A 14,186-nucleotide genomic window follows, 5' to 3' on the forward strand; every position below is an offset into this window, starting at 1 on the left:
TCAATGTCGATTCGAATATTGAACGCTAAAAAGATATTGTTTAATCCTAAATTTTTTATCCTAAATATATTGTTTAATCCTCCTCTTCCTCCTTTCCCGTCATTCACTTTCATAACTGTTAAGATTTTAATATAAATTTTTTTATCTAGAGATCGAAACGCTAAAGAGATCTAACTATATGATGTAATCTATAATTAATCCTCGATTTATATATATGATATTAAGAGTGTCTCAAAATTTGATGGATATGGAACATTGTTTCATGAATGTCAACTTTTTAGATCCCTAGCTACCACTATACAATTTGACTAGCCAAAATTTTACTAGCATTTTAAATCTATCTTGGAATTGCAATAAAATAAATCTTCAAAAAGATTCATTATTCATTACCTAGCTTACGATATGTATCTGATTCATCCTGAAACTTCAAAAAGATTCATATCTGATGCGGTTTACGATCTATCTAATTCAAAAAGATTCACAAGCAATGAAAAAGACTCGACTACACGTGATGAGATATTGTTCATAAATTGGTACAAGTTTAAGCAATCAAAAGGGCCGACAACAACTACACTAAATATTCTGAGTAAAATATAATATGACAGGAAAAAGATAAAAGATGAAAGTCAAAAGTGCAACGGGATGAATATGTGGACAAAGTCATGTTACCGAAGATTTCTGTCACTCCAAGGTTAGCTTCAAAGGTAATTTTATATTCTTCCGACATTATGACAAACTTTCTAGAGGCGATGTAGTCTGTAATTGGCATTCGATCATCTTTTCTTCTTTCCTCCCTTTCCGGATTTTGAAGGTCCTACTGTTGCAGTAGAAGTGTTCGCAGGCTCCTGCTTTTTAGTCCTTCCATGGTGCTTCGGAATTAACTCCGCCACCCTCAGCATCAGTTGCTTTTCTGTAGTTCATCAACAACTGGTAAGTGCATTGACAAGAAACAAGAAGAAAATAGGAAAAAAGATAGGTTGGATGGTCCTTAATGAAAATCCACTAAGCGGTGGCGAGGGAACAGAATGCAAAGTTCTCATATGTAAAATAATATTTGTTGGATAGACTGAAAATTGAATAATCTCATTCTAGAGGACCCTGAAAAATAAAAAAGTGTTCATTAACTGGCCACAGGAGCGCAACTCTTCTTTTTGATGGCTGGCAGGTAATCTCAGAATTTCTAAGTTAAATTTGAATGGTTGCAGCATAAATTATGAGTAGTAGTGAGATAAATTTAAGATTAATAAGTAGCAGTAAAGATTAATAATGAAGAAAGGAATGATGAAGACATTATCCACAGACTAAAATTGGAGCAGTTAAAACGAAGAGAACATCACAATTTCTGTTTGATTGTGGCATGGCCCTCAAATTAATATAAGTCATGCCTCATAGACCAGAGTGTCAAACACTCATGAAAAATCATGTAACAAAAATGTTAGTGTGACCAAGATGAAAATATCATGTAATGCTTGTGAGAAAGTAAGAAAAAGATGTTTTTATTTGTAAGCAACCAGGTATAGTCCCAGTAGAAAACAAAATGATGAAATAAACATGTTAAAAAAAAGATCAAATGAGTTGAGAACATCAGACTAAAATATACTACAGATCCATTTGGAGCAAACAGAGGTTTCAGGGAGAACTAGGAAAGCTGAAATATATTCAGAACTTCTATTGAATTTTAATCTTGTTAAAGGCTACCATGCTGGACACCACAAATTTAAGCATAAAAAACACTCTATACATTGTGCACTGTTGTAATTGTAGACGCAGAACACTGCATTGTCTGGCCACTGTGAAGACCATCATTGCCACTTTTTACTAGGAAAAAAGTGCAAGAAGATACGAGTGAACTCCAACACAACCATCCTCTCCAGTTTTTAGAATGGAGCAAAATTCAACTAGAAGAGTGAACTGAATCACATAAGATCCTTGAACCTAATACTATAAATTAAAAGACCACAGCACATGAGAATTAGTTTTGTGGCTCATAATGGTTGTGGCAAGAATACATCACATACCGGAAGAAATCAATTATGCAGCCATGCTGCATAAACTTCTGAATTTACAATATTACATGAGAATCAATGAGGTTCGAATTCACTAGTAATAATGATAACAATACTTAGTTTTCCTGGCTTGCTCTAGAAAGAAACTGAAAGAAGAGGAATACCACTTAAATAATCAAGTCCTCATCTACTTAAAACCTTAGCGTGAAACTCTAGCACTTTGGCACACAAAAAATAATCTTAGTTTTCCTTCTTACTTACAAAATGAATGATGAATTTCTTCACTGGCAAATTACCAGCATAAATATTCAGCAAAACCTATATTCACAATGTATTCTACAAAACTTTCCTTCTTTTGTTGTACCAATAAGAATAGGTCCTTAGAAATACCTTATTATTATTTCCAAAGTCATAAAGAAGAAAACTGACAAGTATCTGAAGTCAAAAGCATCATAATGTTCTTTGGTACATCAGCTTAACATTGGCCATCAACTGTACCACATGGTTGGCACTTTTGGCTCTGAAATAACTTTATATACTAATGTTCCTGTTTACCTAGTAATAGAAAACATAGTTATACGACATGGAGAAAAATCCAGATATCGAGATCCCTTACTTGAACCAATGTCGGTGTTACAGAGAGACCCATCTTCTCTTTTCAGCAGGACTCTGACCCTCCCTCTCTGCATGAAGTCCCGAGAATATGCCTTGTCTAACTGCAGAGGTTTAAAGGCATACATCTACGAGTCAACAAATTATGAACCGAGGAAGGAGAAAAGTGCCGTGGGTTGACGCACCTCGATGGCAAATGGAATCTTGAGATAACTGCAGCAGTCACCGATCTCAATGCAAGTGGGATTCTCGCATGCCTTCGTCGCACCGACCCTGCGGCCCTCGGTGACCGTCTTCTTTGAGTTGATGTACACCGGGTATATCACATTCCATTTCTTTATATTGGGTACTTCGATCTGCATCCTCGATTCCACCAGCAACGATCTGAGAGGTCACATGGAACAGAAATCAATCCTAATCGGACAACAAATTCAACTTTGGATCAGTTCGAAATCCAGTCTTTTTAAGGGGAAAAATCACTATTTTCCGGAGTCTTTATACGGAATCAAATCAAATTAGGTACGGATCCAAACAGCGATCATCATCGAGTCCCAGATGAGCAGATCGATCGATGATGAAACGGGGGTGGTGATCCTTTGGGGGTAGAAACATCGATGTTAGGGCTTAAAGAGAGGATCAAGGAAGAAGAAGTTCACCGAGATCTTACCAACAGAGGGAGGAGGAGGAATCGCTGCGGGCGGCGACGGAGTTCGTACGCGATGAAGAGGGGGGAACCCGTCCTTCCCTCTCCGATTAAACTGATATCGTGTTGCGATTTCGGATCCGGATTCGTTAGATCCGAACCTGACCCGCTTGGTCGCTTCACGCCACTCGCTTCCCTCGGGTAGAGAGAGAATCCGCCTCCGAGCACTATCAGCAAATAAATGAGATATCTGAATAATACAAAGAAAATAACGAAAAATAAAGCTATGGTAATCTCCTTTTTATTTAGATCTTATATCTGATTCCAATAATATTATTTGAATTTATATTATAGGATGATCCGATCCGATCCGAACTAAACCCGATAATAGAGGGAGGAGGCATGGTTGAAAGGTGAGATGAACCCCACTAATATTTCTTATTAAAAGGGATAATATCAGTAAAAAAAATAAACGACTAGAGCCGGCTCGGATCATCAGACTCGGCTCTGAGCTGATCCGGCTAGCCCAGCGGCGCCAGCCTGACTCGTGCAGTCCGGCGCAAGCGGGCCCAGCGAGCTCTGGCCCAATCCAATTGTGATCCATTAATCACGTTGACCAACCCAATTTACTGACCATCTCGATCGAAGATAATGCCACATCTAACGCCCGTAATTATGATGGAAGATACGAGTATTAACCTGCGGAGATTATAATAGCAATAGCTGTCCTTAGAGAGCGGCCGGCAACAAAGTAACGTTTAATCTCCATCATTTGGTCTCGTCCGTCGCTACTGGACAAGCGAAAGCATCTCTTCGCGTCTCTACTTAACCCCTCCTCTCCTCGGTGAACGCCCGCCCACCTGTGCTCCGCCCTTCGATTCCCTCGCCATGGAGGACGACGTTTCAGGTCATCACCGCGTTCCAGTTTACTCGTCGGCCACCGAGGTAGACGAACTGAAACCTCTTTCCTTCGAGTTTCAGCTTCCATCGGCATCGTTTCTGTCTGAATTGAAAGCCTACGGAAACCTAATCGCAGAAAGTTCCCTCTTTTATTCGAGTGAGTTGTTGATCGAACTGATTGTTAGGTTGTGGAGAAGCTGAAGGAGAAATGGAGCAGCGTGAAGAAGCAACCGTACCCGGCGATGTATTCCAGCGTCTTCGGGGGGATAATTCTTGATCCGACCGTGATGGTGATCCCCATCGACGATCACATGGTTCATAGAGGGCATGGCGTGTTCGATACCGCCATGCTTATGGATGGGTGGGCTCAAATTTTACTTATGTTGCTCTCTTTGCAAATGGTTTCATACAAAGTTCAGCTTGTAGTCTAGAATGAGTTGTTTCAGCTGGTTTATATTTTGCATTCGGTGGTTAGTTTCCTTGTTGAAATCTGATTGAAAGACCATGGTTTTGGATTTCCTAGGATACTTGTTAGTCACTGTTATATAAGTTTGATTCACTATTTGTTTCTACATAGCATCCGGATCTCACACATGCTATCCAAGAACCAAATTTCTACATTGTTTACTACCCATCGTTTTTCCTTTCTGTTATAATTACTTGAGTTAACCACTCATTGTTAGCTCTGATTATTCTGGATATGCATGTGAATTTACCTTTTTCATGGAGTTGCAATAGAAGGATTTGACTTGCGGAGGTAAATGACTTACAGCTATCTGACATAGGTGGGTCTTAAACCATTATTGTTGCAAAGAAGATATCTAATCAGGTATAAGGAAATGAGAAGCATTTGCTTTTATAAAGAAAACAGAGGTAGTGGTAAATCGAATTCAGAGTTAAGGGTCTGCAAATTGCAAAAAATGGTTGACCGAAACATTGTTTAGTTTACTTCTCATTTGAATAAAATGCACAGCACAAAAAAAGATGTAAAATAGAGTTGGCTGGTTTGAACATGATTTTTTCCTCGTCCAAAATGTAATTGCTTATGTGACTCTGAGTGTACCTATACAGGTATCTGTATGAGCTGGATGCCCACTTGGACCGATTCTTGAGGTCTGCGTTGAAAGCAAAGATCACTTCCCCCTTCCCTCGCGAAATTTTGCGTAGTATACTTATCCAAATGACTGCAGCATCCAAGTGCAAAAGGGGCTCAATTAGATACTGGCTGAGTGCAGGTCCCGGGAATTTCTTGTTATCACCAGCAGGCTGTCCAGAGGCCGCCTTCTATGCGGTAGTTATTGATGTTGACTATTCTCAATGTAAGGAAGGTGTCAAAGTTATTACATCCACCATACCAATGAAGCCTCCTCTATTTGCTACTATGAAGAATGTGAACTATATCCAAAATGTTCTTTCGGTAATGGAAGCAGAAGAGAAGGATGCCTTTGCCTCGATCTGGGTTGACGACCAGGGTTATATTGCAGAGGGCCCTAATGTTAATGTTGCATTTATAAGCAAGGGCAAGGAATTGCTGCTTCCACCATTCGATAAGATACTTAGTGGCTGCACCGTTAAGAGGCTTGTGGCGCTAGCACCCAAGTTAATCGAGAAAGGTCTCCTAAAAGCCATCAGGACTGCTCATATGACAATAGATCAAGCTAAAGATTCAGATGAAATGATGTTTGTTGGGAGTGGGCTGCCCGTAATGCCTATAGTGCAGTGGGATGATCAACTAATTGGAGATGGTAGTAATTATTCTTTCGTTGCAGATAATACTAAATTCTTAGTTGCGACTCTCTTATGTAGTTATGTTTTCATGTTTATGTCAGGAAAAGTTGGGGAAGTGACGCTCGCTCTCTCTGATCTGCTCTGGGAGGATATGATTGCAGGTCCAGAAAGGATTCAAGTTCCCTATAATTAAACTGTTTGCGTATCTGATTGGATTGATTTACTCTTCATGAATCAACAATTTGTAGCTTTTATCTTCCTAGAATGTATGCTGAACAATTTCGTGCTGGCAATAGTGAAGCTACTCCTGAATTGTCTTTGTTCGGCTTGTTTTTCTTTTAAATGAGTCCAATTCAAGATCATAATATATTTTCCCTCCATACTCTCAACCATTCCTTCTTGTGCAGCTGTTGCATGTTGTTATGGCATTCGAAGAGCTTAAATTTGTTGTCCAACTTAGACATTGTTATCCAGCAAGAGATATGGACAAAGACAACGTGAATGCATGTATATAGCAGCAGCAGACTACTTGGTCCGACTGTTTTGTGATTTCTTGTTACTAATGTATTCTTTTATGATGGAGTTGTTGACTTCAACACATCTTGAAAGTTGAGCTTTGACTTGCCTTGTCTTGTGACGAACCCCATCACAAAAAAAAAAAAAAAAAGGAGCTAATGGAGCAGATTTGCCAAATATCTCCAGCATTGAAGAGGACTTCCTGCACCTTCTATCGGAGGCACTGTTGGTTGATCGGTCTCTTTTGAGGATGGATCTCCTTATAACTCTCTTTAGAGGTTGAATAGGATTTCTTCCTCTAAGTTGCTACTCAAAGATTGTTAAGAAGATTCATCTATTACTTATCAAAAAAGGATGAATACATGATTATTTACAGGGCTTCTAAACCCCAACTCCTAATATGATTCATACTCAAGACTCCTATTTTTAACCAACTCCTAATAAGACTCCTACTCAAAGAAGCAACCTCTCAACTAATCCTAACCCTAATTGGCCTCTTCACCTCTTTAATAGGAGTCGGCTAGGTAGGTTTTACATGAATACTCTTTTCAATAAAATTCAATTAGGACTCTCCTAGCTAGAGTCCTAATAGACCCGTCCTCTTCAAATCAGTTTTGTCATCGATGTTAACAATCCATAAATTCTAGGAATTTGATCTTCAAGTCATCATAATTCTCCCAAGTGGCATTGGTAGGTTTGCCCACTGTATTTGTACTTTAGTAGTGGGTCATCGTCGTCAAGTCACGATTCGTCGATTAATAATGACACTCGGATGGGTCTGGAGTTCTCCTTGGATAGTCATATTTGGTAAATAGCTTTGGGCTATCTCGTTTTATCCCAGCTTGAGCTTTAAACACGATGCATGGAAGATTGGATGGATTCGAGAGCTAGCAGGTAAGTCTAATCTATATACTACTGCTCCGATATGCTCTAAAATTTGGTAGGGTCCATAGAACCGAGGTGAAAGCTTCATAGATGCTCTGGTCTGAATTGATGTTTGCTTATATGGCTGGAGTCGTAGGAAGACCCAATCTCCTACTGAAAATCCTCTTTTCCTTTTGTGTTGATCATATTGTTGTTTCATCCTTGCTTAGGCTGTAGTGATATTATCTTTTAGTAACTTTAGCATTTTGTCTCTAGTTCCTTATCCACTTATTCTACTTTAGAGGTGCCCAATACATATTTTAGGATCACAAGGGAGGTCGACCATACATAACCTCATAGGGAGTACATTTTGTGGATGAATGATAAGTTGTATTATACCACCACTCAGCCTAGGGAAGCCACTTTGTCCACTCTTTTGGCCAGTCATTGGTGAAGCATATGAGGTATGTCTCCAAGCACCTGTTCACCACTTTAGTCTAGCCGTCGATTTGTGGGTGATATGTCGTACTCATTTTCAATTTAGTATTCTGCATCTGGAATAACTCTGTCTAAAATCTGCTTATGAAGACCCTATCACAATCACTTACAATAGATCTTGACATCCCATGCAATTTTACAATATTCTCTTTCCCCTTTTTGTAAGTTATTTCATAATCATATCCAAGAAGCTTTGTTACCCATTTTTGTTACTTGAGGGAAGATATCTTCTGCTCCAAGAAATATTTTAGACTTTTATGGTTGGTCTTGATTTGAAAGCATCGCTCGATCAAGTACATTCTCCATTTGGCCACCGCATGCACAATTGCGAGCATCTCCTTGTCATAAATAATCATCTTGAGATGGGAAGGAGATAATGTCTTACTAGTATAAACAAGAGGGCAGCCATCTTGCATTAGTATAGCATTAATTCCGACTTCGGAGGCATAGGCTTCAATAACAAAGGTCTTGCCGAAGTCGGGTAGCATTAGTACGGGTGTTGTCATCATTGGGGTTTTAAGTTCGTCGAAGGCGGTGGTGGCTTTGTCTGACCATTGGAAAGCATCTTTTCAATAAGGAAATAAGGGGTGCACTGATCTTTCTATAGTTTTTCACGAACTTGTGGTACTAGCCTGTTAAACCTAGAAAGCCGCGTAGCGATTTTATGTTCCTCGGGATCGGTCAGATCTGCATTACTTTAATTTTGGAGAGGTCTACCGTCACACCTTCCTCTGATATGATATGCTCAAGATATTCCACCTTCTGTTGAAAAAAGATGCACTTTGATTTTTTGACAAAAAAAACATATTCTCGCAAAATCGTCAAAACAAGTCGTAAGTGCTGAAAATGACTTTCAAGAGAATGGCTATAAATAAGAATATCGTCAAAGAAAACTAGTATAAACTTACGAAGATAATTTCAGAAAATATCATTCAGAAAATATCATTTAGAAAATATCGTCAAAAGATAATTATTAGTGCTGCCGATGTCAATAAGAATGGTGATAGGTTGTTGCTTCAAAAGTCCTCCCACTTTTATCGTTTGCAGGTTCGCATAACCAGCAAGGGCATGCATCGTAATATCGATCGGCAACTATTCTTCATTCGTAACCTCTTCCTTATGCTCCTGGACCTCCTCCATATCTTCAAGAGGTTCAATTAGTGAGAGGTGGCCCCTTTTGCAACGATGATCGCGGTTCCACAGCTCGTCGCAATGCCAACAAAGACCCTTTGTCGATCGGTCATGTAGTTCTTCTCTTGTCAATTTTTTTGACAGTGAAGGATGGCTGGGAGCAGAAGGAGGTCTATATGCTACGGGCCTAGGAGAGGTTCTCATCCTCCAAGCATCTTGGTTGAGACGTTCTTCTTGTATTCGGGCGAAAGAAATCGTAGTTGTCACGGTACGGGGCTGCCGCACCTTAACCTCCCCTTTTATCTCTGGCTTGAGTCCTTCGATGAATGGTCCTAACAATTGACGATTAGTTCAATCATGAGCAAGGTAGGATAGCTTCTCAAACCTGATTTTGTACTCTTGAATCGTAGAAGTTTGTCGAATCTTTGCGAGTTGGCCATTGATATTTTCATACTCCGTAGGTCCGAAATGATTTAGCAGTGCATTCTTAAATTAATTCCACGTCAGAGCCCCAAGATTATATTCCAGCAAATTATACCATTTAATAGCATCTCCTTCAAGGTGGATGACAATAATTTCCACCATAGCATCATCCGATGTTTGGTAGTAGTGATAGTAACATTCGACGCGTGAAATTCACCCCGCCTGGTCTCCTTCTTTCCATCGCGGGAAGTCCACCCTTATGCGTGGTTGAAGCATGTTCGAGGGCTGTCCCTCCTTCTCTGGAGGTCTCTCTGAACTCTCTCCTCGCTGAAATTTAGTTGGACTTGGCGGTTGTCCAATTCTGAATTCTGCAAACAAAGCGCGCAATTTGTCCTCCAAGCGCGATTCAATCCGAGATTCTTATGCTTCAAATTTGGCATCAATTGGATCTTGAGAAACCATAGCATATGTCTATAGATCAGATATATCTCCGTCTTTTTTTTGTTGATGGGTTAATAGCATGGGGTGGTGGAAGGTTCGGAAAAATTGAGGATCACGAAAAGGTACTATAGCATATTTTTATGCCTAAAGTGTAGCAATTTGGACGTAAAAGGTCAGTGGTTTATATTGAGAATTTTTTAACAAAACTAAAGGAAAATCCGTTGTTAGGAAGTGTCAAAGCTATTGTAAAAATTTTATAGAGATTTGGAGAGAAAAAACACAATAGCAAGATCAAATAATCTATGCTATACAATTGGAATTCTGTAGTGCATCTAGCAGTTTGGACGTAAAAGATCAGTAGTTTATATTAGGAATTTTTTAATGAAACTAAAAGGAAATCCGCTGTTAGGAAGTATCAAAGCTATCATAAAAATTTTGTAGAGATTTGGATAGAAAAAATATAGTAGCAAGATCAAACAAACTATGCTATACGGTTGAAATTCTACAGTGCATCTTTCGTCGTAGAGATAAAAACTTTACGATGAAAAGTTTTTGCAGCAATATAGGAATGATTTTTTTAGAATTTTGAATAAGGATAACTAAATTGCAGTATCAGTAAGGTAGGAAACCAGAACCTATTGCAATTCATAGAGAGATCAAAGAATGATCTGCGATGGTGGAGATGGTGGGGGAATTCGACGATGATCTTTTAAGCAATTGTGAGAATTACTTTAGGCTATCGTGGAGGGCTGATGGATGGCTAAATTTTTGAATAATGATAACTAAATTGCAATAGCAGTAAGATAGGAAACTAAAACCCGTTGTAATTCACGGGGAGATCAAAGGATGATCCACGGTGGTGGAGATCGACAACGGAATTCGACGATGATCTTTTAAACAATTGTGAGAATTACTTTAGGTGGTTGTGGAGGGCTGATGGATGGCTGTAGAAGGACAACGAGATGCCAAAAACGCTACTCTGATACCAAGTGTTAGAACCCTAGTAGATTCTAAGCTTGGGGTTGATCTCTTTAAGGGATCGACCTCCTTGGAACTATATAGGGTTTCCTTCCTCTAGTTGCTGCTTAAAGGTTACTAAGAAGATTCATCTATTGCTTATCAAAAGAGGATGAATACATAATTATTTATAGGGCTTATAAACCCCAACTCCTAATAGGATTCCTACTCAAGACTCCTATTTTTAACTAACTCCTAATAAGACTTATATTTTAAGAAGCAACCTCCCAACTAACCCTAATTCTAGCCGGCCTCTTCACCTCTTTAATAGGGGTCGACTAGGTAGGTTTTACATGAATACCCCTTTCAATAAAATTTAATTAGAATTCTCCTAGCTAAAGTCCTGACACACTACACATACATGTAGACCAATGATCCATGAGAACTCAACCTAACTATATACATACATATAACTAAGGGAGGATCCACTGAGTATGCATTTCTTCTGTAGAACATCACACTCTGCGCACCTTAAGATCACTAAGATGAAATAGTCAGCAACACCCAGCTTTGTTAGCAGCTTAGCGATCATCCTCCATGTCTATATTAATGGTCTGTCCTTTAGGCAAAGTCGAGGGATCATCACCAATGGCAAGCACCTTCCTGTTGACCACATGGTAGATTTAAGTCAGCACTTCGTGAAGGCATTCTCCACGTTGATAGACTCCAGGGCGGAAGTCTCCATGAAGAAAGCCTTCTCCTTGCTAGCAAAGGCTTGTGCCTCCTCTACCAACACAGCCCTTATGTGACACAGGTCAGCCTTGTTGCCCACGACCATGACAACGATGTTTGGGTCCGTGTGGCTTCGCAGTTCCTGCAGCCACCTGGCTGTGTTCTCGAAGGTGATATGGCAACTCAAGTTGTAGACGACGAGGGCTCCGACAGATCCTCTATAGTATGCGCTTGTGATTGCTCGGTATCTGTGTAAACAAAAAGACCAAGAAGATACAACACATCAAATCTTGATGTATGAGAGCTTCCTAATCTCCAAGTTAGGTGGAGTCCTCGTGACACAAAATAAAATATGAAAATTATGATATGATTTTTCTAAAAATTATTGATCTTGATAGGAAGAAGGGATAGAGTTATCAAATAGAGGAAGCGGAAGCGTAGGACAAGCTTCAATCTTCTATATTTCTCTCAAAAAAACTTTTTATAATTTCAGAAACTCTATGTATTTCATTACCCAACATATAGGGTTTATATAGTCCCTAAAGATACATTACATTAATTGTATTGAAGATGAATCATTCTTTTTCAAGAAACCCGAATTTTTTTTTTAAGAAAATGAATCCCTTTATGATACTTGAACAAGTTTAATTCTAACAAAAATATCTTATATATCTATATTTTGTTGAGAGGATACTAAGGTCTAATGAATATTTGGTTGCTTATTAGTTTATCCTCTAGGACTTGGAGAGAGGATCTTTCTCTATGGTTTCTATAAAAAATTATCCTCTAAGGTTTTGTGATGAAAAATATATAAATTCTTTAGTAAAAAATATACCAGAGATTTTTTTTTTCTGGTGTATTTTTCATCGTTGATCTCTATGATTTCTTTTAAGTTATACAGTCTAAAAAATATATATGATTGGAACACCATGAATCACAAACAAAACAGGAGAAACAGGCAGAAGAACAATTTCGATACGAAGAGATAGATCAAAAAAGCGATCATGGATGAATGAGCTGGATATCTATCAAAGGGGTCAAACGGGGTGAAAAGTCAACGAAGGGGTACAGGAGTCGACACAGGGGGAGGAGGAGCGTTCGTTGTGGGTACCTATCTTGGCCGGCGGCATCCCATATCTGGGCCTTGATGAGCTTGCCGTCGACGTGGATGGTGCGGGTGGCGAACTCGACGCCGATGGTGGACTTGGTCTCGAAGCTGAACTCGTCGCGGGCGAAGCGGGAGAGCAGGTTCGTCTTCCCCACCCCGGAGTCCCCGATCAACACCACCTTGAACAGGTAGTCGTACTCCTCGTCCGCCCTGTACGCCGCCATCACCGTCCCCCGCCGCCACCTCCGCTCTCCTCTCCTCTCCTCACTATGACCTGCGCTTTTTGTTCCTCCAAGACGGACGACGTCGTCGAGCTAAACGGCACGAGTTTTAAAGACGATGTGATGTCTCTTCCCCAATGGGCAGCTCTCCGAACCGCCTTCACACGTGGCTGAACTGCTCACGTACCCGACCTGTAACTGAACGCGAAGGTGGGACCCGGGCGTTACCGGGCTTTTACCTACTCGACGTGACGTGTACCGAGTCAGCTACCTGCCTTTAGGATTGGACTTGCCAAATGGCAACGCAGGTTGATGAGATAGGCATCGAACTATGGGTAGGAAAAGTGTATAGAATTTTGGTGAGTCACAACTTGATGTTGGTGGGTCCGATTTCCTGGTCAACGTTAAGCTGCTCTTAATTTTAATGTCCGTATGTACATGATCTGTATTACCACGCATAACTTAAATAACAATCATATGATCATAAAAAACATAAGGGCATCATACCAAGGGAAAAAAAATCACTACTAAGCTTTTTATCGGATGACCCCCTTCCCCTATATTCATTTTCACCTGTGGTGTTTTTTGTTTTCACTTAACTAAAATGCCCTCATAATTTTACTTGAATAACTTGTTCATAGATGTTATTTAAAAAATTTCCTAATTTTGATAATTAATTGTCATGATATTTTAAAAAGTATAAAAAATATTAATCATCTTATAATTATATCCTAATGATTCTAAGTTATTAGTATTATTTTTTTAAAATATTTATAATTAATTATCAATTTTTTCGAATAGCATATGTGACCAAGTTATCTTAGTAAAAGACTAAGGATATTTTTATCCAAATAATAAAAGAATGATAATATGTGGAGGTGCCATCGGTGAAAAATCAATAGTTGAGGTTTTTTTGGGTAAAATATTCAGATATTTCGATATATTTTTTTAAATAAAAAATTATAAAACAGATCACCTCATTCGATAATTTTGACAAAATGGAGGGTTGAATGTTCTGACTTTGATAACATGGACTTTGCGTCGTCAAATATTTTAATTGTAGAAGGTCAAACTCTAAGTAATTTGTACACATGACAAATATCATTAAACCAAGTAAGGGATTTGATATAGTATATTATGGCATCCGCTCCACGGACACTTTGACTGCTCCAACAAATTTGGCATGACATTTCGTGTTTAGAAATCGGATTGACACCTCATGCATAATAGAAAATAAAAATTAAATTAAATTTTTTAAAGTCAAATACTTGATCGTTGTGCAACGTGTGTGAGAAAATCGTAAAATCAAAAACTGCACATATTATGTGAGAAGTGTACCTAGGGATATTATATATCCCTCAAATTTCTAAATCCAATGGAGAGGATGAAGAAGATGCATACTCCTC

At 39.1% G+C, this 14,186-nt stretch overlaps 3 protein-coding genes across 3 annotated transcripts; 1 reads left to right on the forward strand and 2 right to left on the reverse strand.

Annotated features, from left to right (window-relative positions):
- Positions 1–488: 488 nt before the first annotated feature.
- LOC103999594 (signal recognition particle 19 kDa protein) lies at positions 489–3,432 on the reverse strand. The gene is made up of 4 exons (XM_009421378.3): positions 3,286–3,432; positions 2,804–3,002; positions 2,623–2,722; positions 489–910 (listed from the first exon to the last, which is right to left on the reverse strand). Exons 2-4 carry the CDS (start codon positions 2,978–2,980, stop codon positions 774–776), a joined length of 414 nt encoding a protein of 137 aa, XP_009419653.1. The 5' UTR covers positions 2,981–3,002; positions 3,286–3,432; the 3' UTR covers positions 489–773.
- Positions 3,433–4,013: 581 nt separating this feature from the next.
- Positions 4,014–6,208, forward strand: LOC135671105 (D-amino-acid transaminase, chloroplastic-like). The gene is made up of 4 exons (XM_065179049.1): positions 4,014–4,206; positions 4,347–4,522; positions 5,233–5,906; positions 5,991–6,208. Exons 1-4 carry the CDS (start codon positions 4,150–4,152, stop codon positions 6,080–6,082), a joined length of 999 nt encoding a protein of 332 aa, XP_065035121.1. The 5' UTR covers positions 4,014–4,149; the 3' UTR covers positions 6,083–6,208.
- Positions 6,209–11,281: 5,073 nt separating this feature from the next.
- LOC135671206 (ras-related protein RABA1f-like) lies at positions 11,282–12,845 on the reverse strand. Its single transcript, XM_065179191.1, has 2 exons — positions 12,563–12,845; positions 11,282–11,699 (listed from the first exon to the last, which is right to left on the reverse strand). The coding sequence occupies exons 1-2, from the start codon at positions 12,781–12,783 to the stop codon at positions 11,408–11,410; spliced, it is 513 nt and encodes a 170-aa protein (XP_065035263.1). The 5' UTR covers positions 12,784–12,845; the 3' UTR covers positions 11,282–11,407.
- Positions 12,846–14,186: the final 1,341 nt, after the last annotated feature.

This window comes from Musa acuminata, unplaced genomic scaffold (assembly GCF_036884655.1).
Source record: "Musa acuminata AAA Group cultivar baxijiao unplaced genomic scaffold, Cavendish_Baxijiao_AAA HiC_scaffold_1138, whole genome shotgun sequence".
Classification (NCBI taxonomy): Eukaryota; Viridiplantae; Streptophyta; class Magnoliopsida; order Zingiberales; family Musaceae; genus Musa; species Musa acuminata.